The 26,547-nt window shown below is 32.0% G+C and overlaps 1 protein-coding gene and 1 long non-coding RNA gene across 2 annotated transcripts in view; both read left to right on the top strand.

Moving 5' to 3' along the window:
• Positions 1–11,352, top strand: part of LOC135962249 (uncharacterized) — a 49,330-nt gene extending 37,978 nt beyond the window's left edge. Inside the window, exon 2 of the long non-coding RNA XR_010576632.1 lies at positions 11,129–11,352. This is a non-coding gene — a long non-coding RNA (uncharacterized LOC135962249). The remainder of the gene's footprint in view (positions 1–11,128) is intronic.
• A 283-nt stretch (positions 11,353–11,635) lies between these two features.
• LOC135961268 (mucin-2) lies at positions 11,636–25,744 on the top strand. Its single transcript, XM_065512766.1, has 3 exons — positions 11,636–11,868; positions 11,962–12,271; positions 19,081–25,744. The coding sequence occupies exons 1-3, from the start codon at positions 11,652–11,654 to the stop codon at positions 25,592–25,594; spliced, it is 7,041 nt and encodes a 2,346-aa protein (XP_065368838.1). The 5' UTR covers positions 11,636–11,651; the 3' UTR covers positions 25,595–25,744.
• Positions 25,745–26,547: the final 803 nt, after the last annotated feature.

Raw genomic sequence — 26,547 nt, 5'->3', positions numbered from 1 at the left:
TTTAACTTCAAAATCCATTGAAAATCATTTAATTTTGTAGACTACAGCAATTGCAAGACCGCTTTGAATTATTTTTCCAGCGTTCAGCTGCGCTTTGCAAATGAATATTTGCTCATGCTTTCAATTTTATTTTTAAAAAGTCCCGTTAGATTTCCAGTAAAAACCGGTTTGCCATTAAAAAGATTGGATATTTCAGAGAAAATTTTTTTGCATTTTGTCTAAATATTTTGTGATCGTTTTATTTATTTTTGGCCTATGGGAGGAACCACTGTGCATTGCTTTGAAGGTATGAGTTTTAAGCAAAGTCTGAGCTAAAGTGGGAAAATGTTTTCAACCTTAATGTGAAATTACTAGTAACCATGTAAAATAGCACTTTCTTGATGTTTTTCATACTAGCAAATCAAGAGAAAATAACCAATAACCTTAAAATTTGTGTCCATGGAAAAGTTTCAAAGACTTTTTACATATATGTACATTAAAATTTTTTTTGAAACGTTTTATTGTGCATCTTTGTCGTTGTCGATCAAATTGTGATCACTTCTATTCACGCGTATATTACACAGAGTATATGACCAAATCAGTTTTCTTTTAAAATTTCAATATTTTTTCTCCATGAGAAATTTTCGGCAATGTGCCATATATGGGGGCGATTTTGTTAAATTTTATTTGGATTGCAAAATTTTTAAACGATTAATGCTCGTTAAAGTAATCTTCTGAAGTTAGCCTTATTTGAGGAGGAATTTGTATGGATACCTACATATGTAACTCAGAGAATTATGTCAAAAACAGCCTCATTTCTTTCTGGCATTTGTATGGAGGATGAGTAAATAAATTGACCGATTTAAACCAGTTTCAGCAGGCTTCGTCACTGACCCGAAAAAATGCATGTGTCTCAATTCTTCAAAATTGAGACCTGTACTTTGCGCACAAAGTTTACAGCCAGCCAGAGGAACGAACCGACATCTTTAATCTAATATTTTTGGGCGCTACAAACATCAGCACAAACGCAATATATATTTCATACTATTGTGGTTTAGGGTATAAAAACCATAGTGTTTAATTGTGAGTTTCTTGATGACATAAAAGCAATCGAATAATGAATGTAATTCTATGCGTGGTTGTTTTAACAAACAAAAAAGGATGTAACTGTTACAAAGGGATCACAAATACACAAATACAGACATAGAAAAAAATATATATAATGCTCGCACACATTTCGATAACAACGAGAGCTTATATTTGTCATTATTGTAATATTCTATAGATAAATATATTTTAGTTCGTTTTTATTTTGTGGTTTTCAGCATTTTAACATTACATTCGCATTCGTACAAGTATGCGAATGTGAATGCTAACATTAACATACAATTTTTTCTCTTTAATACTTAAACGTCAAGTCGTTAGTACAAATCAAAGAGGATTCTATTCTACATGATAATGTAATTCACTGCCACATTACAACTAGGAGTTAAAGTAAAGAGTAATTGGGCCATTTGGAAGGCCTTAAGGTTAGGTCAGACTATATTTGAAATATTTGACACCTAGATGCTAAATGTTTTTGAGCAAAACTACATCAAATAGTACATGGGTTGATTTTGTGGACATCAATTTGAATCATGACTTTTTCCATTTTATTTAATATTTCATAATAAGTTGCAATACAATTGTATTATTTAATGATTTAAACAGACAAACTTTTTCAATATTTCAAGATATCTTTCAGAAACTTAAAAAATACTACTCGACTTAACAAACATTCATTTCATCTTCTACTGCAGTAAATTTCCCTTATTTTGTATCTGTATTTTCAAAGGAAAATTTTAAAAAAATTTTTAACTTCACAAACATTAAATTAAAATATTAAAATACTTAAGTAATTGAAATATGTAAAATTAAAAAGTGTTACTTAATTTTTGTTCAAGTCGACTTTATTTTAAAACAGAACTTTTGTTTTTTTTGTACCATAAAAAATATTTTTAAAAATCTTTCAAAACTCTTTCCAATTTCATTCATAAATGAAAATATATTTCAATGAATGTAAAAAAAAGAGATTTCAAAAAAACAAAGGGCCTGGCTCACTAAGTGCGAACGAACATTTTCTTTCTTATTTTTTTATATTGAAAACAATAAAAAAAATTTAAATTTTTTTGTTGTTTTCAATATAAAATAAGAAAGAAAATGTTCGTTCGCACTTAGTGAGCCAGTCCCAAAATTTACATAAAAGTTCAAAACAAAAAACTTATTTTAAAATAGTAAAACAACAGCTCGGATTTTCGAGATATACCGACAGAAAAAAAGTGTCAATTTCATGCACAGTGTAATTATAAACATATGGTAACGAACGCACGCAAAATAGAAGTCAACTTTGGCTGAAAAAATTTAATATTTAAAGGCGAATAATTTATTTTAAAAGTGTATTAATGTAGGTCCCTATAAGGTATTTACACAATAAAATATCTCTATTGGTTTTTGTTTAATTTCTTAAGTACCGGTCGTGAACGTACGATTTTTCCATATGTTTTTTTTATTATCATCACCATGCATTTTCCCTTAAATATCTTTAAATTTCCTTAACAAAAATGTTTTATGGTACGAAATTCAAAATAATAGTCACCTTTATGGATTTAAAATCGACTTTAAGGCTTTTGTGGTTAGGCTGATACTTTTTAAGAAATTATTTATAACTGAAATCAAATTATAATATTTATGTCGAAAATATTTTTTGTGATTTAAAATTCTATATATTGAATATGTATTTGTAGTTAAGAAAAAAATATCTCCTTTCATTTGTGCGCCATTCTGAGCAAATAATTTTTTGTTTTTGCTCTATTTGAACAAACAGTTATTTCATAAATGTATTTGATATTCTGTGACCGACCATACAGTTTATTTTTCGCTGCAGTTTGGTCATATTAAAAGTGAAATATTAAATTCACTAGATGATAACAAAACTCAAGTAAAAACATTTGCAATTCTGCTGTATAACTAGTAATAGCCTTGCTATTTTTTTGGCTCTGATACGTCCCTATACACAAACGCTTTATTTTTGTGTTGTCAATACTTACAACAATAACAACCGGAACTATTTGTTACTAAAGCCTATTGTTCTATTTAGTTTCCATGTTGAGCTGATAGACCAAGGATTAAAAGCCTTCATTCGTTTATACGAAAATTCAAGAAAAAAAATTTTACAAACTGAATGAAATGAAATTATTATGGATTGTCTAAAGTATTTTTTGCTTTACAGTTATCATGCGTATTGTTTAATATCTTAATACATACATACATATCGTTAGCTTAGTATGCAAACTTGCCAAGTCCACTTTTTTATGAAAATTGAGATGTTTTATAAAAAAAGTTAAAATATGTAAAAAAAAACAAAGTTTGTTTAAATACTATTTACAATTATTTCGCGTTTTCTATTATTTTTTTGTGGTATGCAAATAACATTTTTTGAAATCAAATAACGGAGTTAAAACGATAATGAATTATGAATAGATTTATTATATTTTCCTAAATCTTAGATCCAAGTATTTCTCATATACTATTACTAGTTTCATAAAAAGTAAATTTCTTCAAAATATCCTCTTTTGCAAAATTAATTAATGATAGATTAATTAGCAAATTAGGCGAATTTTGTAAAATCATGTTATGTAATGTTAAGTCTGCTTTTTCCATCCAAATTATGATGTAATTATAAGTTCTAAATTTTTAATTTATTTGCTGTAATTGGTTGTAAAACAAAATACGAAGAATAATGGTCGGTTACGGTTAAAACTCCGCAGGACTCATAAATCGCCAACGCACTTTTTCTAAAAACTGCATTAACAGAATTAAATATAAAAAAAGGATTTTAAAAATTTGTTTCTGTCTGCTGTTAAGTTTGTGAAAATGGACAAATATGTATGTACACATATTTATTTTTGACTGTATTCCATTGCATTGAATTCATTTCCTGTCCTATTGATTTAAAATCACACACTACTACCATGTTTCGGAATATTCTTATACTGACATTATGTATACGACTGTTTTATGAAAAAAAAAAAAGAAAATGTGGAATAACACTTTACAACTATAGTTCTTGTAGCACTTTAACTAAAATACCCCGAGTACTTACTAAAACTGTCTTATGTTCAAAATACTAACGTTTAGTTAAAAACCAATTTTAGCATATAGAGCGAAAAAACTTGTTGTTCCTTTTCTTGTACAGTCATTGCTGTATGCACGATGTACATACGTATGTGTGCGTTAGTTGTATGCAGTAAGTACCGTAACATCTTGCAAAATACTTCCATTAGAGAGGCGTAATATTGCATACTTTTAGGTTTTAGGTTTACATTAGGGTACTACATGTATTCAAACACACATCCACCAACATCAAACACACTCGCATACTTTTCGATTTAAGAACAGCCAAATCATTGTGTATATCGTTAATTTGTGTAAAGACTGTCATAACTCCAATAAAAAAATACAAATACAAATTCAAATGAATATTTATGGGAAAATTCACTATAATATTTTCAATAATTCTCTAACTAATTTAAAATTAATATTCTATGAAGACATGTTTTCGTATTATGGCGTTCATAGTTTTGTTCCGAAAATATTTGACAGCATTCAGTTCAAAAATCGTTAATTTGTGGTTAAGGCGGTTTACCAGCAAATATGGAACATGTACTGCTAAAGAATACACTCTGTAAAATTTGATCAACATCATTAACTACAATTTGTCATAGTCATTCACGAAGAAATAACTAATTTTATTTTAATTCCTGATCTGTATTTAATACATATTTGATTCCATTAGTTTTTATCACAACTAAATAGCTAAATTGCGATTACTATTTTGCATTCGAATTGGAAAAAGGTCCAATATTTCATAATATATTTAAAAAAAAAAATAATTTTCTACAAAAATTATTTTTTTTAGAAACGAATAGTTAAATATTAAAATTTATGGAATGGACCATACTAAGCCTTAAATTTGTCAGAGTTCAAAATAATAATAAAATTAATAAATATTTGCTATAAGTACTTAAATTTGTAAGTACGTTTCTGGCTAAATCCGAGTAAAATAAATTTAAAATGTGTTTTTTTTTTCTGTGTGTACATTTAAATATGAATCCATTTCTTATTTAATGAATTACCAACTTTAATACAAAATATTAATAGCTAAAATGTGTAGTTTCTGTAGGAAACACAGAATCTTAGATATCAACATAAAATGAAAGAATTAGGATTTTGAAGCATTTCAAGTGTAATCTCAGAGTAAAGTAACGTACGAGCAAATGCATCACTTTGAAAAATCGTGAAGAAACTGGTCGGTCAATGATGTCGCTGGTGGGTTTTGAGCACGTTGATCAGCATTTGTTGCAGAGAAATAATCTCGTTGACCGTTCGTGAATGCGAAATGAGAATATACGCCAAATCGCCTCATTGGAGCTTACGTATCGACCAACTTGATAGTGCGTGATTTCATCATTGGGGTCAGGAGCTTGAAGACCAAAACCGCCATCGAAGACCATCGTTAAAAAACTATATACAAAATGTATGTGAAAAATAATTTTCTTCATAATTTTTTTTGGATATTCTTCTTGTTTGGCCGGAGACCAGTCCGAATTCTTCTTTTATATATACTTTCACTTCTTTTATATATATAGATATTAACATTATATGTGGTTATTTTAAAAAAGTTAAAACATTAATTTCTTTGTAAAATAACTCAAAACTTACATTAATTTTTAACTTAAACGGAAACATTCCTTTTTAATTTATTAACTCAATGAACAAAAAATAAGTTGTGCTAAATTTTTAATGGATATTCTATGGGAATTTAAATACGATAGCACCATACTGGGAGAACTTGTCCGTTGATAGAAACCTGGTTCAGGTAGAAGGAATAGTCCACATGATGTTTCTAAAACCAATTAACATCCTGTTAGCTCAGTACTCGGACGAAAAGTGCAGGTTTAAAAACATACAAGGCTTAAAAAGTTCCTGACAAGAACTCTGCTAAAAATGTAGAGCCCAAAGACACAGCCCGGAAATTGAAGCCAGCTGCATAATGTATGAGAAATGTATGTTCTGGAACATTTTTCGCAGATTTTTATGTTGCTGATGCTCGAGGGAATATTGTAGAAATATTTAGAACACAAAAGCAGAAAATTTTCCCAAAAATTTGGCAAAAGAAGCCAAACATTTATTACAAAGAAAACATTATTTACAAAAGTCGATGCTTCCATTCATTAGACTTCTTAATGTGTCCACTCATTTTTGGCCTGATTTGGCATTATGTCACTAAGGTAAGCAAGGTCTTATGTGGTACAAGAACAATAATGTGGTATTTGTACCAAGAGAGGCAAATCCTCCAATCTGCCTGGAGCTAAGGCCATTTTACTCTTGTTATAAGAGAATTGAAGGGCATAAAAAAGTTTCCAAAAGTGTGGTAGATTTTAAACGTAAATGGACTATCTGCAGGTTTAGAGCTTTATTTTTTATTAACATTTATGTATGTTAATATTTTTTCGATCTCACTCCTTATTATATATTTGAATATAACTGTGTATTTATTAGAATTTTGTTTGGTGTAAGTATTCAGACACCCACATGCATGAATATTTCCATAAATATATGTATGTATGTATGTAGTATAATAACTAGAACGAACATACATATATTCTAAGCCTCTAAGGAGCCACTTATAAACATATTTTGTGCATTTATGAAAGTGATCACAACTCTTTACAATGAATACCAACCAGACAGCCAAACAACCTAATACTCACGTACACCAACAAACAAACAAACAAACATCCATCTATCCAAACCAAACTTCAATGGTATTTAAATTTAAGTATGTATTTATTTGAAGGTATTATTAGTATAATTATGAGCGCATTAGCGCATGCAACAACATCGAAATCAACAGCAAAACTTTGTTGAATGTTTAAACATTACATGAAAACACACTTACATATGCACATTACTAGGATACGAGTACTGGCAAGACAAATGCATTTTTTGGAACATTAGAAGATGCAAACATTAAATACTTAATTTGAATGATTGCCATCATTTACTTAAAAGTCTTTGCTCTTTATATATATTTTGGCATAAATTTGTGCTTTGATCTCACTCTGTTTTAGACTTAATTCCGACTTTCCGCATAGGAATCTTAAACCAACCCCGAAATTCTGAAAAAAATGTCTCGTTCTCGTACAACTTATAAACCTAATCTCTAGTTAACAAATATCAATTAGTTGTTTATGAAATAAAGTAACACTAAATTTCATTTAATTCTAAAAGCAAAAATAACAATAAAGTCGCAAAACTTTTCCTCTTAATCAATTTAAGTTGATTCTAAAATAAACAACATGCTGAATTCAAACGTATCGTATCAGAAAATTTCAAAAACTGTCAACAAACATCCAATTTATGCCTCAAGGTATTGACACGACTACTTGCCTACATTTATATATACATACATACGTACAAACTCAATTGTTTGTTTAAATATTCATTATGCGCAAGTTCTATTATACAATTTATTAATTTACAAAAGTTCCCAGCAGTTAAGCAAGTAGTCAATGTATCCCTTATAGACAGTAATTATCACTAATCACTTGGCTGACTCCAATTTATAAATTTTAGGTCATTCGGCATGTATGGGCTCTTTGTAGTTTACTTTATGCATCCCAGGTAATCTAGCGTGAAGACAATTGTCTCTAAGTAATTTGATATTATATAATTTGTGTTGATATAATTCTCATACAGTGTATTTTTAAAGTGTAGTCACTTGAAACGTACATGTTAAAATAACTAATTATTTATCTGATCAAGTTACTAGTTAGGTAGCTAGTAAGGTACCTGACGCTATTTAACTAGTATGTGAATTCAATGCGTTGACTACTTTGGACCAGAATGATTAGACAGTCCCTAAATGATGGGTACAATCACTTGTTCGGGACTGTCTCCTAGAACTGCTGGGTTACAGCAAGTACAAAAAATATTTACACACAATCACCGGCTCACGCATATTTACGTATGTACGTAGCCATCAGCATAGTCAACTTTTTAATTTCAAAAAGCACTAAACTCAAAGAAACAAACCCATATTTTTCGTAAAAAAGCTCCAAAAATAAATACTACATTGTTAAATGGAAAATTGTATGCCAAAGTACAATTTTCATGAGAAATAATCAAACTGCTTACAAAAATATGTCCTACGCATTGTAGAACTAACAAGTTTATTTTAAAATTAACAAATATTTATCACAGATTATTACAGATATGAAACAAATGACAGTTCTCAAAAAAGTAATATCGAACCGTATGGTTATTTTGACGTTCTACATCCACTTTTCAATGGTTGTGGTAGCAGAGCGAGAGAAAAAATATAATTTTCAATATGTAACGGGTGTGATATATATTTGTCCTTATTTCAAAACCACAACCATTTTGACATTTTCTTTTGTTTGTTTTCTACTGCCAGCTGATTATACCTGTGTAATCTGTGTAATTTATCATCAATTATTTCACAAACAAAAAAATGCATTTTTTTAATAAAACTACTAATTAATTTATTATTCGTTTTAGTTAGCACTAGTCCCTAAAAATAATTGCTGTCATATGGAATAATTATTTATTTTATAAATTTAGTTTAGTTTTGGTGACATGAATTTTGTATATATAAAATTTATTTGGAGCGAATTTTGTGTAGATACATGTATAAATTAAACATTTATGACCGATAAAGTCCAATTTCGGAAGTACATTTGTATGGGGGCTATGTGAAATAATGGACAAATTTCAGCCAGTTTCATCCCCACTATGGTGGTGTAGGGTATAAACACGCCGAGCACTGAATCAATATTTTTTAAAAATCACTAAAAACATTGCTAAAAGCACTGAGTTGACAACGCTACTAGCCAACCAGTAATGCACTGCAAAGGAAAAGGACACAATTCAAGAAAATAGAAAGAGAAAGAATAAACAACAACAAGTTTTGAGCATGAACAAAAAAAAAATTAATTGAAATTTTGTCAAATTAACAAATCAATTTGCATTAAAGTTATTGTTGCCGCTGTTGTTTGTTTTAGTTGTTGCTGTTTGTGGTAATTTAGGCAAAGTCAACAATTTATAGCTTAAGGTCACCCCCGTACTCAAGGTTTCCAAATCATCCCATAGAAAATAAGGAATAAATAAGAATGAAATACAAAAATTACAAAATCTCGTAAATGAAAATGAAATCTGTTTTTTGTTATTTTAAGCTAAAAATATTTCAGCAAAACGTCAATCAGTATGACCGAAGATGCTGTAACATAAATGGAGGAATTCCACCATAGTTAACGCACTCCACAGTGGAGACGATAGCAAAATAACTGGTTATAAATATAATATTGTGGAAATATTGAATATCTAGGAGGTTGTAAAATAAAAAACGATCCTAATTTTCAGTTTCATATCCGATCTGACAGATTATACAACATATCGCACTCGTTCAACAATACTGTATTAACTCAAAATTTTTAAAAGTTCACTTTTTGCAAGAAATCAACTAACAACATCAATATCTATCTAATGTAAAAATTTCAAAGTATTCCGATTACTCTTTCATCTTGAAAACCACATTTGAGACCATTTTAGAGATAATTAGTGACTACCTTGTATCAACAAAAATGTATTATTTTGAGTTAATACAAAGAATTAAATAGAAATACATCTTATATTTTCATAAAAAAAATGTATTATTTTGAATTGAGCATTTATTTATTCAAGTTAAAAATAATCAAACTGTTGTATTTAAATTTGGTTGTATTTTGAGTTGATACTATTTTGTTGATAAAATAATACAAACAAATTATCGAGAAGTTCCAGAAAAATGGTAGTAACTCAAAAAATTTATTTTTTTGTGACAATTGCAAAAATTTTAAATAAATATTTGTAAATGGAATTTGTTTACTATGATGTATTCGGATTTTCAAATTCTCTTAAATTGTAATCACAAAGAGTTTTTGCCCTCTACTGAAAATTTTAAAATTTTGGGTTAATACAGTATTGTTGAACGAGTGCGATATGTAATCTAATATTTAAGGTCTATAAAATGTTTAGTTACACCTATAATTTGTCTCTTTTAGTTTACAAAATATTTGAATTTAATTTGAATTTAATAATTTTTACAGGAAGTGGATTCAAATCATTTCGATTTATTCGTATATTATACAAATTTTAATTTTTAAATACTATATTTTTTATCATTTTGTTGGCGAAAAATGTATCTATATTTTATATTTTTTTATTTATACAAGAATAGCATAATAAAAATTAAAATTAAATCAAAAACAGCTCAGTAGCACTTAGAGGTCAAATCTACTCCTGTATTTAAAGTTATAAATTCCGAGGCTTTCCAGACAGTCGCGCTATCAGCCCAGAAGATGCTATAATTATTGGGATGACTTTTCTACATGAAGACGCCATCTATTGTGCCTGTCTTTATCTGTAAATAATACACATTCTTGAAACAGTCTATCGGATCCAATTCGACCTCTCTTTCATAGAACGCTATTGGGGGAACTTTAATTGTTACCATTTATTTTATGATACGTCCCACTGTCCAGAGTGTTTTAAATTTAAAGAACTATTTTTTGTTTGTCTGAACATGACAAATGCTTGAAAATTAAAAAAATCTTGTATATCCTCAGATTTACACATTTTCCTAATTGAAAAACAGGTATAAGGACCAATTTGTACTTGATTTATTAAGCATTTGAAACGTTTAACAAAAAAAAAATCAATTAGTTTTATAACGATTTGATCAATGTGAGATGCTTAGTCACCTAAGGACCTCAAAAACACAACGGATGTTTTCCCTTGTATGAGTATATACTTAAAAAGACTTAATAATAATCATTATAAACGAACATACAAGGAGACATATATATTTTATATACATTTATTTTTTTTCGAAAATTAAGTATTTACTTGTATTGTGATTTTACTAAACTGACCTTTATCATTCCCTCTTCATCATATTTTCAATGGAAGAATAAACGTATTAATTATTAAAAATTTCCCTTTGCATTGTCTTACTTATGTTTTTGTATTATTATTTATTTATTTTTAGATATTAAAGAAGGACCTCTTCACACGGTATTGTGCACTCAAATTTACTTGGAGCACAAAGAAAGGGTCCATAACTCGAACCAACCCAAAATAAAGTAAAACAAAAAACAACCACTTATATAATAAAACCATCAAAGGAATAAAAGAAAACACTTAACACGACAAACAAGTTGCTAAGAGCTTAGAAGCAGGCAGCGAAGAAAAACAACAAAGTAAATAAATAAATAGAACAACATTTAATCGAAGAAATTGCCAGCCACGTCAAGAAACAAGCCTGCGGACAACAAAAACAACATTTCAAATCCAGAATTTCCAGTACTTCTTAATGTATTGAGGAAAATTTTCGAAAAGCTTCCAAAGGAATAATAACAGAAAGGATTGAGGAACAAAAAAAAGAAAATAAACGAAGAGCAGAGAAAAGTAAACAATAGATAGAAAGGGTCAGTCAGCAGTTACTTAAGAATTTAAATAGCAAAATATCAACAAAAATAAGAGTAAAAATAAAAACAATAGCAGCAGCAACAATGTGCTCGAATAATTTTGTTGTAGCATTAGCTACGTTTGGAGTTGTTGTTGTATTATGTTCTAACGTTACGTACGCCTATCCACCTACTTATTCCGATGAACCACCTGCGGTCAACGATAGTGGTGGCAACGATGATGATGGTGGCGGCTACATAATTCCACAATTCAACCTCCATTATGCTCAAATCCAGCAACATGGCCAACTTCAAAATCAACAAGAACAAAAGAAGCAACAACAACTGAAATATCCAGATCAAAACCCTAATTTAACTTACTTTACAACATCGAAAACAAGTTCAACATCAACCACAACATCATCTGGTGCCTCAGCATCATCATCATCGTCATCATCCACAACAACATCGTCATCAGATGCAATATCCGCAACGTCAACAAAACCATCTTTACAGGCAGCCTATGTTTATAAGGCCGAAGTACCAACGCACATTGAACCGGAAGCTAACAAGGTTGTCAATGCAGTTAAGTTGGCCAGTGCAACCTCACCATCGGAAACATCAGCCGCAGCAGGAACATCATACACAGGCCATACAAATACTTATTCTAACAACAATTCCGAAAAGGATGATGATGACTTGTCGAAGAAAATTATTGGTTCAAGGTAAGTAAATTATCGTATCAGGAAATTCTCAACATCAATGAGTGTATGTATGTCAATTTAAGCGTGGATGTTGCTTTTTGTAAGTGTGTACTAGGCTGCACCTTAAGGTCTAAAATTCACAAAAAATGCTAAAAATGTAAACAAAATCGGATAACGATTGGAGGTTGCTCATTTTATTTGAAGTGCAAGTTTTGAGTCAAAGCAGCAATATTTTTCCAAAAATTGAGTCTACTTAATTAAAAATAATTTTCTATTTTATTTGCCAGTAGATGTTTAACTATAAAAGTTTTCTGATGCCGACAACCAATTATACCTTAATAGAAATAAAACATGAAAATATTTTCCAAAAATTTGCTTTGACGAATTTAAAAAATAAAATAATTTTCAATTGTAATAAATACTAATGAGGATTAAAAATGCAAATTTAAACGATTGTTCGTTCCTATTATGGGTTAGCGAGAGGACTGATTTGAAATTGGCGAATGTCGGGGAAATTTAGTTTTTGATCATTCTTTCTTAAAAATATGTACGTTTCGAAACCTATTTTCGAATATTTAATTTCGGATTTCATTAAACACCATTTACATTATTTTTTTTAGAATCTAAAATTTTGAAGCACGAAAATATATATCATGTGAACAAAAATTTACTCAAAAATAGTTTTCAAATTATTTCTCAATAATTTTACAATATTAATGGAAATTGCTTTGAATAGTATTATTAATGTAGAGGTCTAACTTTACTGTATTGGACGGTTTTGACCCCTAAAAAGGATTAACAATGAATGGGTAAGAAATTTAAAATTTTAACAAATTTCCTACAAAAAATTAATTTTCTCAAATCGGTCCCACGCTAACCCCTAATAGGTAGAACTGTTAAACTTTTAATTTCTAATCCTTATTTAGCTTTTATTAGAATCAAGCAAAAGTTTTTTAAATTTCGCTCAAAACTAATTTCGAAAATGTAAAATTTGGGATTTGAGATATAAAAGAAATTTATTTTATATATTTTGTTTGGTATCAGCTTATAATGGTTTATCGATGTCAGAGATTATTTATATTTTTTATTTAAACAAAAAACATTTTTAATTGGCATTTTTTTTTTGTTGAAAATATTGCTATTTTGACCAAAAACTATAAACTCCAAATGAAATGTCCAAACTCTAAACTTTATACAATTTAGTTCAAATTGCCAGCATTTGGTTTTTAGATAAGAGCATCGAAAATCCAAAACTTGCAAAATAAGGAGCACCCTAGTATTGAATATGAACCGATAGTAACCGATATGAAATAAACCTGAACAGAACTTTCGTTTTACAAAATGCTCGTATTGATTTGATTTCACCAGTCTTTGTATTTATAAATTTAACAAAACATCTTCAATACAACATTGATTGCGTTTGAAAACTGCAAAAATAGTATATGTGTGGATTGCGACGATGTAAAATTGTCAGCACGAATAGTGATACATGCGACTCAGGTAGTTATTAGAATTCCGAAATCTTCGTTAAAGTGTTGGCCTCAAGTTTGAGAGCCCTTAAAAGATTTGGTTGGCTTGGTATCGTTTTAATTAGTTTGAAACATTGACTCCTTGTTAAATTCAAATTTCCCTAAACTCTGACAGACAGTCCCGAACTAGTGATTTTACCCACAATTTAGGTTGACAACTAGTTACATAACTAGTTATTTTAACACGTGCATGTCCTAAGCAGGGGGTCAATTGATAGCTGGTCGAAAGTAGTCAACGCATTGGATTCACATACTGGATACATATCGTCAGTTACTTTACTAGCTACCTAACCCGTTATTTCAACATGTACGGTAGCTAATTGACTTGAAATATTCAGCTAAAAAGACATATCATAAACAGTCTAATAAAGGATTGTAAATAAACCTTACTCCAATAGATTGCTTCTGGTGGGTAAAATAACTACTTTCTAAAGTCCATGTTACTAAGAGACACTAAAGTGACTGTTGACTTCATGCTATGTTACATGAAATATCAGTATACTTAAGCAAAAATAAGAATAAACTGTATGAGAATTATATCAAAACCAGTTTATACGAATTACTTACAAAACGTTTAAAATTACTCCAGATTACTTAGAGACACTTAAGTGATCCAAGTGATAAGACATTTGTGACAATTACTGACTTTAAGGGATACATTGACTACTTGCTTGACTGCTGGGAAGCTTCAGATACAACAAAACTTGTCTTTGATATAGCTTTTTGAGAAAAGTGTTTCTTTATGAAAAAAATACCTATTATTATAAAAAAAATAAGATTCTAAAATAAATTACGAATTTATAGCCTCAACTGAATGGTAACAAAAGTAAAAATCCTTTTTATGTAATTTTATTGGCCAATGTAATGTTGGTAATAAATAGTCTTGCGGTGTAGATTTTCAACAATTTTCATAATTAGCATTAAATGGAAATTATTTATGCTGTAGCTACTTAAGATATTAAAGGAATATATATGTATGTATGTATCTGTAGCTTCTGTATGGTTTTTATTTTGCACATTATTTTTAATTAAATTGATTTCGTTGTAAACAACGTCCCTTTTCATACAATGCAATGTTTGTCCAGTCAAAGCCCTTTTTATGCTCAAAACTCACTTTTATACAATTAACAACATTTAATGTTCGTTTTCAGGTTAAAGGGTTTTTGTTTTTGTGCTCCTTCCAACATCCATACAAACGAAGTTATTACAACATCGCATTTTCTTTCTTCCTTTTATTGCTATTTTTAAGCCTTTATAGCTTTTTTTGGGTTTCTTTTAATGCACGATTCTGAAAGCGGTAATAGCTCGTCCCCAAATCCAAGTCTTAGAAATTACAATTTATTTTCAGTTATAAAATATATTTGACTTTTAAAATAATTAAATTAATAACATTCATGTTTGTATTATATTTTTGGGCTATGATTTTATGGACACCGAGTATTTATATTTATTTGACCATTTGACAAATTTTTAATGAAATAAAAAAAATTGTACCGAATTACCGCATTCGTGATCGAATTATCTATCGTATCGAAATTATAGTAAAATGTACTAAATTTATTGCTCGACATCGAATGCCATAATCTTAAACTAGAAAAATTATATAATTTTAACTCGCTATCGAATGTTATATTGTATTATTTTACTGAGATTTTGTAATATAGCTAATAACGTTTTTGGAAATAAGTAGTTCCCTAAGTTGTGGTCTCTTTTACAAAAATTTACTAATAAACACAGTGATGTATACTCACACATGTGTACATGCACATAGGTATCCAGCAGTTCTAGGAGACAGTCCCGAACTAGTGATTTTACCCATCATTTATGGTGGGAACTAGTTACTTCAATAGCTACGTGACTAGATTGGTTAGAGTGAGACTGTCTGATAGCTGGTCGAAAGTAGTCAACGCATTGGATTCACATACTGGTTACATATCTTCAGTTACCTTACTAGCTGCCTAACAAGTTATTTCAACATGCACGGTAGCTAATTGACTTAAAATATTCAGCTAAAAAACAGTATAATAAAGGATTGCTTGTAAACAAACCTTACTGCGACAACTCTCCAATACAAAATAAATGTTTAGAGTGACTTAACTATAGGTTACTAGGAGACACAAAAGTGACTTCATGGGATATCAGTATAATCAGTAAAAAAAATAAAAATAAACTGTATGAGAATTATTTCAACACAATTTGTATAAAACCAGTTTGTACGATTTACCCACAAAACGTTTATAGTGACACTCTAGATTACTTAAAGATACATAAGTGGCAATTGTCTTCACGATATATTACCAGGGATGTATAAAGTAACCAATTGTCTTCTATCTGCACTAAAAAGAGCACATACGTGTCAAATTACCCAAAATATATAATTGGAGTCAGCCAAGTTAGCAGACATTAGTGTATCCCAATTATTGCCTATAAGGGATACATTGACTATTCCTTAACTGCTGGGTAGTCACTGATACACTGATACATCAGTACAAAAAATGCTGTTAATGAAAATCTGTCGAATTAATATAATTATTTTTAGTTCATTGGTCAGTTCTAAAAGATATTATGAAATGGTTGCATAGATTGTACAAGTATAATGAATTCATTAAGGAAATTGCTTTCTATATCAAACATATTTTAAAATATCCTTTAAAAATGTATCCATACAAATTTGATTTTTTAAGGACTTTTTGTATCTATTACAACCTTTTAACTCTTCATTTGTGTATGTATTAAACCACACAATTACTTAAGATATTTTTTAATTAGCAGAGTACAAAAGTTAAAAAAAGTCCCAAAGAAAATTAAAATTTAAGTAAATTTCTAACAATACAATTGGTCGTTTGATTAATTTAAAATTTCTAGCAACACTGCAATAGAAACATACATTTCGATAATCTCTTGAATCCTACAAAAAATATTTACTAAAAATGTTCACAAAACCAAATAAAGAAAGAATTTAAATCACTTTTTATATCATTTATGGCATAAATCAATCACTGTATAAGACATGACACAGACCAACTCATATGAATCCATGTGCAATGGCTAATAATTGAAGATAAAATCTGTAGTACATTAGGGTAGTTTGATTTAAAAAAAATATATCTTTTTATTATTATTATTTTCTTTGTTTCTTTATTACTTTATATAATTATTATGGGGTATCGTATAAACAGGAGGAGCCTTTGCTAAAATATCGAATACGGTATAATTAAAAATTTAGCCCGGTACGTTGGGGTTCAGGATACGTTGGGGATGGTCTGTAGATGGTTTATGTGGAGTTTGCACGAAATCGGCATAGTGGTTCCGGAGATATGGCTGGACCGATTTTTATCAAATTTTCAGTGAATCTTCAGGGGAGGGGCGTGGTAAAATCAAATTTTTACACTATACCGCTAATGATTTCAAGGTCAGTAATTGTGGCCAAAATTTTGCAAATAAAAAAAAAGTTAAAAAAAAAATCCAAAAAAAAAATTGTCAAAAAATTGTTCTTATTTTTTCATTCGAGAAATAAATGCTTTTTTTCATTCCCAACGATCAAACAATGCTAATTTTAATTTCGTTGCTTAACATCATTCTAAAAATTTGAATTCACAGTGGTGTACTCTGAAGCGAATGATTTGGTGTAACATGTCCGGTACATACCAAATTTTCATATCGTTCGATAAAACAAGTAGGCCGCTGTTAACATTGTACTATAAAAGTGCTTTTATATTATCAACCGATGATAAACAAAATTTCCGAAAGTACAACTAATATAGTAAACAACGTCGACAAATCAGATTTCGTTCCCGCCGAACTTTTGTCGACAAGATATTCACAAGTCTTACAACCAACTACAAAAATTCGGATTGGCTGTGAGAACGTGCAATTTTGCAAAGACGTAATGATTTCACGCATACCAAAGATTTCCAACGATAAAGCATAAGGCCAATCGTTGACTATTGCTGGCTTACATTTTGAAAATTCATGTTTTGTATGTGGTTTGCTCCCGAGTAAATAAAAAAAAGAAACGTATATCCCCTGTCCTTAAGATGATATATATATAATATCCCATTTTCCTTAAATGCATCCGTTTCTTTTTCTTAATGGCATGCCACTGTACTTATAGATATCTGCTACAACTTTGTCAAATGACCACCTCAGTGTTTCGGGTGCGATGTCAGGTCGGGGGAGTCCGTGCTTTTTTTGTCCGACACTGTATATTCAAATCGAGATGCAATATAAAACAGAATTATTGTAAGGACCAGCAACGCGGACCGGGTTCAGCTAGTTACTTTATATAATTATTATGGGGTATCGTATAAACAGGAGGAGCCTTTGCTAAAATATCGAATACGGTATAATTAAATATTTAACCTGGATTACCGTGATAAGACAGGTTTTATAGGATGAAATTGACGTACGGATGCCTTGTGGATCGTAGTTCAAGAATAAGGGAGAATCAGAAAGTAGTGCAAATCATTAACATGATAAATTATATTTTATTGAATCTGTGTTAACTTTAACAGATTAAATAACATTTTCTTTGTAACAATCCAGTTTTCATATTTTTGGAATTTCGGACAACTCATGTAAAAAATATATTAAATTTTCACAGAAATCAGAGAATAATTTCAGGATACACACTCTATATTTTTTTAATAGAACCACCCTAATGTAAATGTGTATGCAAAGAAATATGCATTTCTATTTTTGCTAGAATTTATTCGTATAAATATGTGTGTATGTTGTATGTGGTATGTACGTTTTGTATATACCTTCATGCATGTCTGCTTGGGTAATAGTGTGCGATGATGCAACTGCAATACCCGTAATGCACTTTGCTTAAACATCCGAGTAGTGTAGAAGTAGTTGTGATGATGCCTCTATACAGTAATACTCGTAAACTGGAAAATAATTTTCACCCTCAAATTTACTTGCATGACTATGCAACATATAATTTCAAAACACCGGTGCACATATCCAATAGAAAACGATTGTTGTTAACTAATGCATGCATCAATTCAATCTGTTTCAAGCGTAATTTATGAACAAAAAATATGAAATCCAGAGATTTTATCCATACTGCATATGTACATGATTTGCGAGAAAAAGAATCTCTTCCTGGTTAAAAGTAAAAATCATAGATTTAAAAATATTAAGACAGAAAACATATCTCAGCTAATAAAATGTTCGAAAGACAAAGTATTGTTCGGTAAACATAAAAGATTTACACATATGTAAATAAAATTGAAACTGGACAAAAATTAAACTCCTTACATAATAACAATTGTATCTTGTATTTTTCCATTACAGTGTTGTAACCTCTGTGTCGGTGATTTTAAATGGAAATGAACCTGAATTTACAGACGCATTGGGACAAAAAGTACCAAAACCTCAACCATCACTTCAAGTTGCAAGTCCTATTGACCTTTTAAATCCGGATCGCTATGAATTCTATACATTCGATGAACATGGTGAATTGGTTAAACGCCTTATGACGATGGAAGAAATCCAAAGCATTGTTGCAAATGGAGATGGTGAAGGACCAACAATTATACATCATGGCCCTATTGAAGATCGTGATCCGGAGAAAAATGTACAGGACATTGTCAATAGTGTACAAAGTGTGCTCAACAAGGAAGTCGAATCGAATAAGAATACAAGCGCTGATAGCTTACCAGTCTTCGATACGCCTGATGTATCATCATCGTGGTCTATGATATTACCAGCAATATTTGGTAATACTGGCGGTGTTGACATATTTCCTCAACAGAAACCTCAACAAATTGTCATGACTCCAGATACAGAAATCATCGAAACTTCAACAAAAGAATCGACCACCACAACGACTAAGAAGCCCAAGCCTAGCAAACGAAAGCCAGCCCAAAAGCGAAAACCAACTACCACAACTACTGAAATTACACCTCAAGTGATACAGGAGGAACTGGATTCTCAAGAATCAGTTTATACTGGCATGCAACAGTATCAAAATTTGGCGGCAACTATGCAAAACTATGATGGTTTCTCACAATTGCATATGCAACCTATTTACCACAAACTTCCTGAAATAGAAACCTCCACACGACGTGTCTTTATTAACAATCAGGAAGTTGTAAAGAAACCAGAAACTATCAATGAAAATTACGATGTAGTCCTTAATGAAAATCTGGCTAAGAAACCAGTGTCTGTGCAACATAAGCCATTGCCACCACATCGTATAAAGAAACCAAATGGTGGTCATACAACTACAAAACGACCACAGACAAATAAGCAAAAAATTAAGAGGAAACCAACAACAACAACTCCATCACCTACTACAACATCAACCACCTCTACGACACCTGCACCTACCACTACAACTCCAGCACCTACAACAACGACAACTACGACCACAACTCCTGCTCCTACTACAACGACAACCACCACTACAACTGCTGCTCCCACCACAACGACAACCACCACTACAACTCCTGTGCCCAGTACTACAACCACAACGACCACCACAACTCCAACACCTACAACAACAGCTTCAACCACATCGACTACAACCCCATCAACTACGACTACTGTAGCGCCCTCAACTACTAAAGCGCCAAAGAAAAAGAAGAAGAAGCCAACTCGCCATCCAATTCACTCATCCAGCACAACCTCAGACGGATCCCTACAAAAACCACATTTGACTGGCGAAAAACGGAAACCTTCTCCTAAGCCACATAGACAAAGACCAAAACCAATACAACCCCATAATAAATATCCACACCTTACAACGTCATCTGATTTAGCCGCTGAGGGCTCCGCTCACCAAGAAGTTTCACACAACAAATTCCAACATGTGTCATATCACAGACCACGTCCTAAACCAAACAAACCAATTACTACCACCACAACTACCTCAACAACTACTACGACCACAACAACGACCACTCCTATTCCGGAACCATCGACCACCGTAGTATTTTCGCCTATCCCTGCAACATCAACTACTAACAGTCCAATTGATGTATCTTTAATAGTGCAAGATTTCGCCGGATATCAACAAACAATAAACAATTACGGAGAAGCTCTTCTAACTACAAGAATTACAACAACCAACAAACCTGATTTAGCTACTTCCGCCAACATACCATCCACATCTGGAACCTCCGGATATCCGGTACCTTCTTATGGTATATCAACTGACGAATCAGAGGACTTTGGCTTTAATCAATACAAAAAGCAACCACTGCCATCATTTGCTCTAACACAGCACGGTTCCAAGCCCTACGAACAGGATATACATACTTTACAATCCTTTGATCAAATAATGCAATCACTGAAGCAGCCCGAACAAATGGCCGAAAAGATAAGGGAAGATATGTCAATTGTATCCAATAAACCTGAAGTGAAACCTGTCAAATATGATAGCGCTGAAAATGAAGATCAACTAGAAGAAATGGTCAACAAACATATGATTCCCACACAGAGTGCTATGAAACCCAGACCACCTACGACGTTGAAACCTTCAAATGCCCAAAACGAAGGCAATACTTTGGCTACAACATTACTAAATTTTGAATCGACTACTGATTTATCCAGTTCCGACGAAACAACTATGCGCGATGAAAACAAGACATCGGACGAAGAAATAAGTACACGTCCTCAAAATTACGCATCTACCATGATACCAGAAGATATTACTACACATCTTCCAACAGAAAAGCAAACAAATGAAGATATTGAGACCACTGAACTACCTAACAATACACCATTTGCTGATGTCAGCAAAGAATCAACTTTTATCACAGAAGTTCCAGAAACTACGAATATTTTAACCGAAAAACAAATGGAACCAACAACTACAGAATATCCCATGGTTAAACAAGACGAGGATGATATTCAGGAATATGAAACACCTGCTTATGGGCAGATATCAACAACTATATCCGAACAGTCAACTTTTACAAATGGCGAAGAAAATACAACAGATGATAACCAGACAACAGAAAACTACACAGAACATCTAAAAATAGAAACTAGACTTCCTGTATCTGTGCCACATAAAGTAGAAACAATGATCAATGACGAAAAGGACGTCAGTCGACCTATATTGGTAGCTGATCTTAAACCTCAGCTTAACATGGAAGTTATCAAGCCTTCCGAGCAAATAACCATGTCAGATTTCCAAACTCAAGCAGCTACTGTTGCTTCGACATTGGTCGATGGTACAAACACTGTAGCGGCCGATTATAGCATGATGAGTTCCAACGAGACTAAAGATGAAATTGCTTTCCTTATGTCAGATGTTATTAAACAAATATCAAACACAAACGATAATTCCAAAACACAACAAACTAACTCTAACGACAATCGCTATTCAAATCAGGCTCAACTTGATTTATCCTTCCTTATGACGCCCTCTAAGGAAGTAGCACAAAAGCCAACATCAATTTCTTCCAATTACCAACAAGATTACAAACCAATTTATGAACGTTTTGAGAGCATTCAATCTATGAATCATCAAAGTGAAAATATAAGTGACGAATCTACCACACATGTCATTACAACTCTAGTTCCTGAAGAAACAACTCTCAATGAAACACAAAACGAAGAATTTAATACTGACTATATGGAAAAAACAACACCAAGCTATTTAACACACACTCATGACGAAATAAATACAAATATGGATACAACCAACTTAGAACATTTATTATCCACAACGATAGGTATCTCCTCGGACACACTTGAAGAAAATATAACAACAGATATCTCTGAGACATCAACAGAAATTAATGATCATTTGACCGAAAGTAGCGACGAATATAACAAAGAAAGTTCTAATGAAAAATTGGACATAAAGAATGAAGGCGAAAGTTATGATACTTCCACTGTTGCTTCTGAAGAAGATGGTACAACTTTGCAAATCCTTACTGAATCTAATGAACAAATTACAACATCTAAGGTGCCTGTTCCTTCACTTTCAGAGATATATGCTCAACAGCAACAGTTTGAAGATGAGAGAGAACCATTATTTGAAGCTGACAGCTCTGTAGATACAACAACCTTAATAAACGCTGTGTCCGAAGAAACAACCTTTTCATCAACAGAAGAAGCTCAAAGCAACATTAAAAAACAAGAACACTCAGTTGGCCAAGAGAACAAATTATCAGAAAGTACAGATGCAAATGATGTTAGCGTGAGTACTGAAACTGATTTAAAATCTGAAACCACCACAATAAATGATTATATGAACGAAGATGTCAAAGTGACCACAGAAATTTCCAACGAAACAAGTGAAGAGAAGATGGATTTAATCGAAATGGAAACTGCTACAGTAAAAATTGAATCAACTGAAGGTTTAGAAGAATACACACATATCGGACAACAAACAAATCCCATTGAATCAACAACATCTATAGATGCTGCTTCAATATCCACTGAGCATAGTGAATCAGAATTCTCAGAGGACCCCGAAAATCATGTCACAGATGCCGAATCGCATCTCATAACAACAGAAAGCGCAACAGAATATTCAACTCAAAGCGAGGAAATTCAAGAAGAAAACACAGACTCCTTGGAAACCTCTACCCAAATTATAACTCCAAAAGAAACCGACGCTGATCAAGCTACTACATTTAAAACAGAGGCAAATTTAGAAAATGAAGAAACTACTACTGCTGTATATCAAGTAAGCGAAGAAACATCTGCTGAATTAAATTCAATGATCTCCGAAGAAGATGAAACTGATGAATCCATTGATGAGGATCCTTACATAAAACTGGGTGAAACAACAACCACTCAAAGGCCTGTACCATCATTGGATGTTGAATCTCAACCCATTAGCCAAACAACAATTCAGAGTACACTGTCTGAGAAGACCCCTGGGTTTGAGCAAGATTTACCAATGTTGGCACCACCAAAACCTATATATTCTATAGTTGAAAATGATGTTCCCACAGGAACTCAACCAAGTATGTCAATGGGAAATTATGGTCAACAATATGAGGAAGCCGACGAAGAAGATGAAGATGATCAAATTGGCTATCAAGTTCCCAAGCTTCCAAACCTTGCATCAAGTACCACAACCACCAGTTTCACAACAACAACTAGTACAACAACCACGCCCAAACCAAAAGTCACAACAACACGTCGCTTGAATACTCTTAAACCAGTCTCTTACTTCAACAAACAACCAGCATATGCTTTATACCAAGAACCAGTGGAACCACTCTACAACAAGCAATCCTCACAGTCTTCTTACACACAACAAAAGGAAAATTTACCACCAAAAGTTATAACCTATACCATACCAACTCCTCAACAACGTCCCATGCAAAGACCACCACAACTGAGCAACCTAATGATATCTTCTACGCAAGCCACAAGGCCACCTGTAAAACTGGACCCATCTCCTAGTAATTCAAAGGGTCTAGAAGCATCCTTAGCTAACTTGGATGAAGATATTTTAGCCTTTGCCAAACTCTGCAATGAATTGGCCTTCAGTTATTGGAAATCAATTACTTCAGAAAAAATTAGCTCTGCCAGAAGTTTGGTTATATCTCCTTTCGCTTTAACTTCCATGCTTTCAATGGTGTTCCTAGGGGCTCGTGGCAGTACATCCGGTGAAATGAACGATGTTCTTAAGCTGGATGATATGGTGACCTTCAATCCTCATTTGGTGTTTAAAAATATCACCGATTCTGTAGAGAAGGCCATTGATAGTGATATTGCGACAACAGCGTTTGTGCGCGAAATCTTTAGTGATCGGGCAAATGGTAAAATTTTGCAATTCTTCAAGGAAAAAACCCAACAACTATATGCCGGTCACGTTGAAGAAGTCAATTTCCATGTCGTTAACGACATCATTCGTAGACGTACAAACCTTTTAGTGAAGCGCCACACAATGGGCAAAGTCTTGGAGTATTTGCGCACTAACAGTGTTTGGGTAAATGGTCCACTGGCTACGATCTCTGCAAATCTCTTCCAGACCGACTGTTCACATGGCTCCACACAAGACCGGGATGGAGAGATATTCTTCCAGGTACATCCAACAGTCAGACAAAGACGTCTCGTTCCCATTCCAGCAGTACTTTTCAAGAGTGGATTTACTGCTGGCTATGAACCCAATTTAGATGCCACCGTTGTAGCCTTTGGTCAGATACAGGACACTACTAGCATGATTTACGTAATGCCCGGACATCTTAGTTCTATATCGCCATCTGATAACTTGGACCGCCTTGAAAAGCAATTGATGGAAACGGCTATTTCGAAGAATGCCTGGAGTAATTTACTCACCTCCCTAATGGATCGTCCCGGCATGGAAGTACAACTGCCAAGATTTTCACATCGATCATTCGTAAATGCCACATTAGGCCTTCAGAAAATGGGATTAAAGGGTCTGTTCAAATCCGACTACGCCGATTTGGGTGGCTTAACAGGTTCATCAAATCGTGACATTTATCTATCTGACATGATTCAAATAAATACATTCAGTACGTGTGGCGAAGAGAAAATAGCCGACCATCATCACGTAGAAATGTATCCGGCACCACCATTACGCAAGCGCAATAAGGATGTCGATGCTCGAGATGATGACGAGCAGGACTCCTCAGAGGCAATTATTGACTTTGGCTCACTGGTTCAAGATTCTGTTTTAGGACGTGGCTTTTACGACGATTTGTTAGATCCCAAATACCTGGAACTTCCGTTGCCTTTGAGGCCACGCCAAGCACGGGTGCCTGATGCTCCCAGATTAAGATTTGACAAACCCTTCCTTTACTTTGTCCGTCATAACCCAACAGGCATGATATTATTCATGGGTCGTTTTAACCCGAGATTATTGCCATGAGCCGTAGTTTCCTACTACAAAACTAAATATAAGCCAAACTTTTAATTATTGTTAAAACAAAAAGAATTAAAAACATAGTAAAATTGTTCTGTATTGCTCTTTAGTAACAAATTCTTTAAAATCTCTTACGATTAAAATCATATCATAAATACATGCAAATAAATATGTGTGTAAACTTTAAAAGTACATTTTACATAATATTTATTTAAGTCTATAGTTGTATATTTCGATATTTATTTATATCACATATGCATGTACAACACATTCATACATATATACAATAATAACATAAATATTTACATAAACACATAAGTACTATCTATGTAAAGGAATACTATTTTTATCAACATTATCATTATTATTATTAATATTACTATCATTACTATTATAATTTCCTACTTTTATTATTATTATTATTATTTTATAAATGCTTTACCTTAATCACGAGTCATACAAAGGTGTTAGAATGCTTCAGTATGTGCGAGAAGGAGCGAATGAGCGCATTTTCCGGCATTATTCCTATTTTATTTTTGATGGATTTCGTAATTTGCTGTACGAGTACACAAATGACTGACATCGCTTGTTGATTCAAGATTGACGTAATGCATGATGCATTTTCATTCAACATACGAGTACATACATACACCCACATACAGACCCATATATACAGCATCCATATATACATACATATACATACGTATGTATGTATGTATACATATATAGTTACTATGTATACACATGTAAAAGAATACACATTTTAATTGAATTTATTTCGGTTTTTTTTTCGAATACATTAAATGTATCATTTTTATTTTCATTATTAATTTATATGAAGCATCTCTTACTCGTTTGTTTGTTTGCGTATGTATTGTAGTTTGTTTTAATTTAATACTTTTTTTTTACACTGGTAACGTATACATTGCAAGTATACAAATGAATTATTATTTATCTAC

This window comes from Calliphora vicina, chromosome 5 (genome assembly GCF_958450345.1).
Source record: "Calliphora vicina chromosome 5, idCalVici1.1, whole genome shotgun sequence".
Taxonomy (NCBI): Eukaryota; Metazoa; Arthropoda; class Insecta; order Diptera; family Calliphoridae; genus Calliphora; species Calliphora vicina.
The sequence above is the reverse complement of the archived record's forward strand: the minus strand, read 5'-3'. Positions and strand labels throughout refer to the sequence as shown.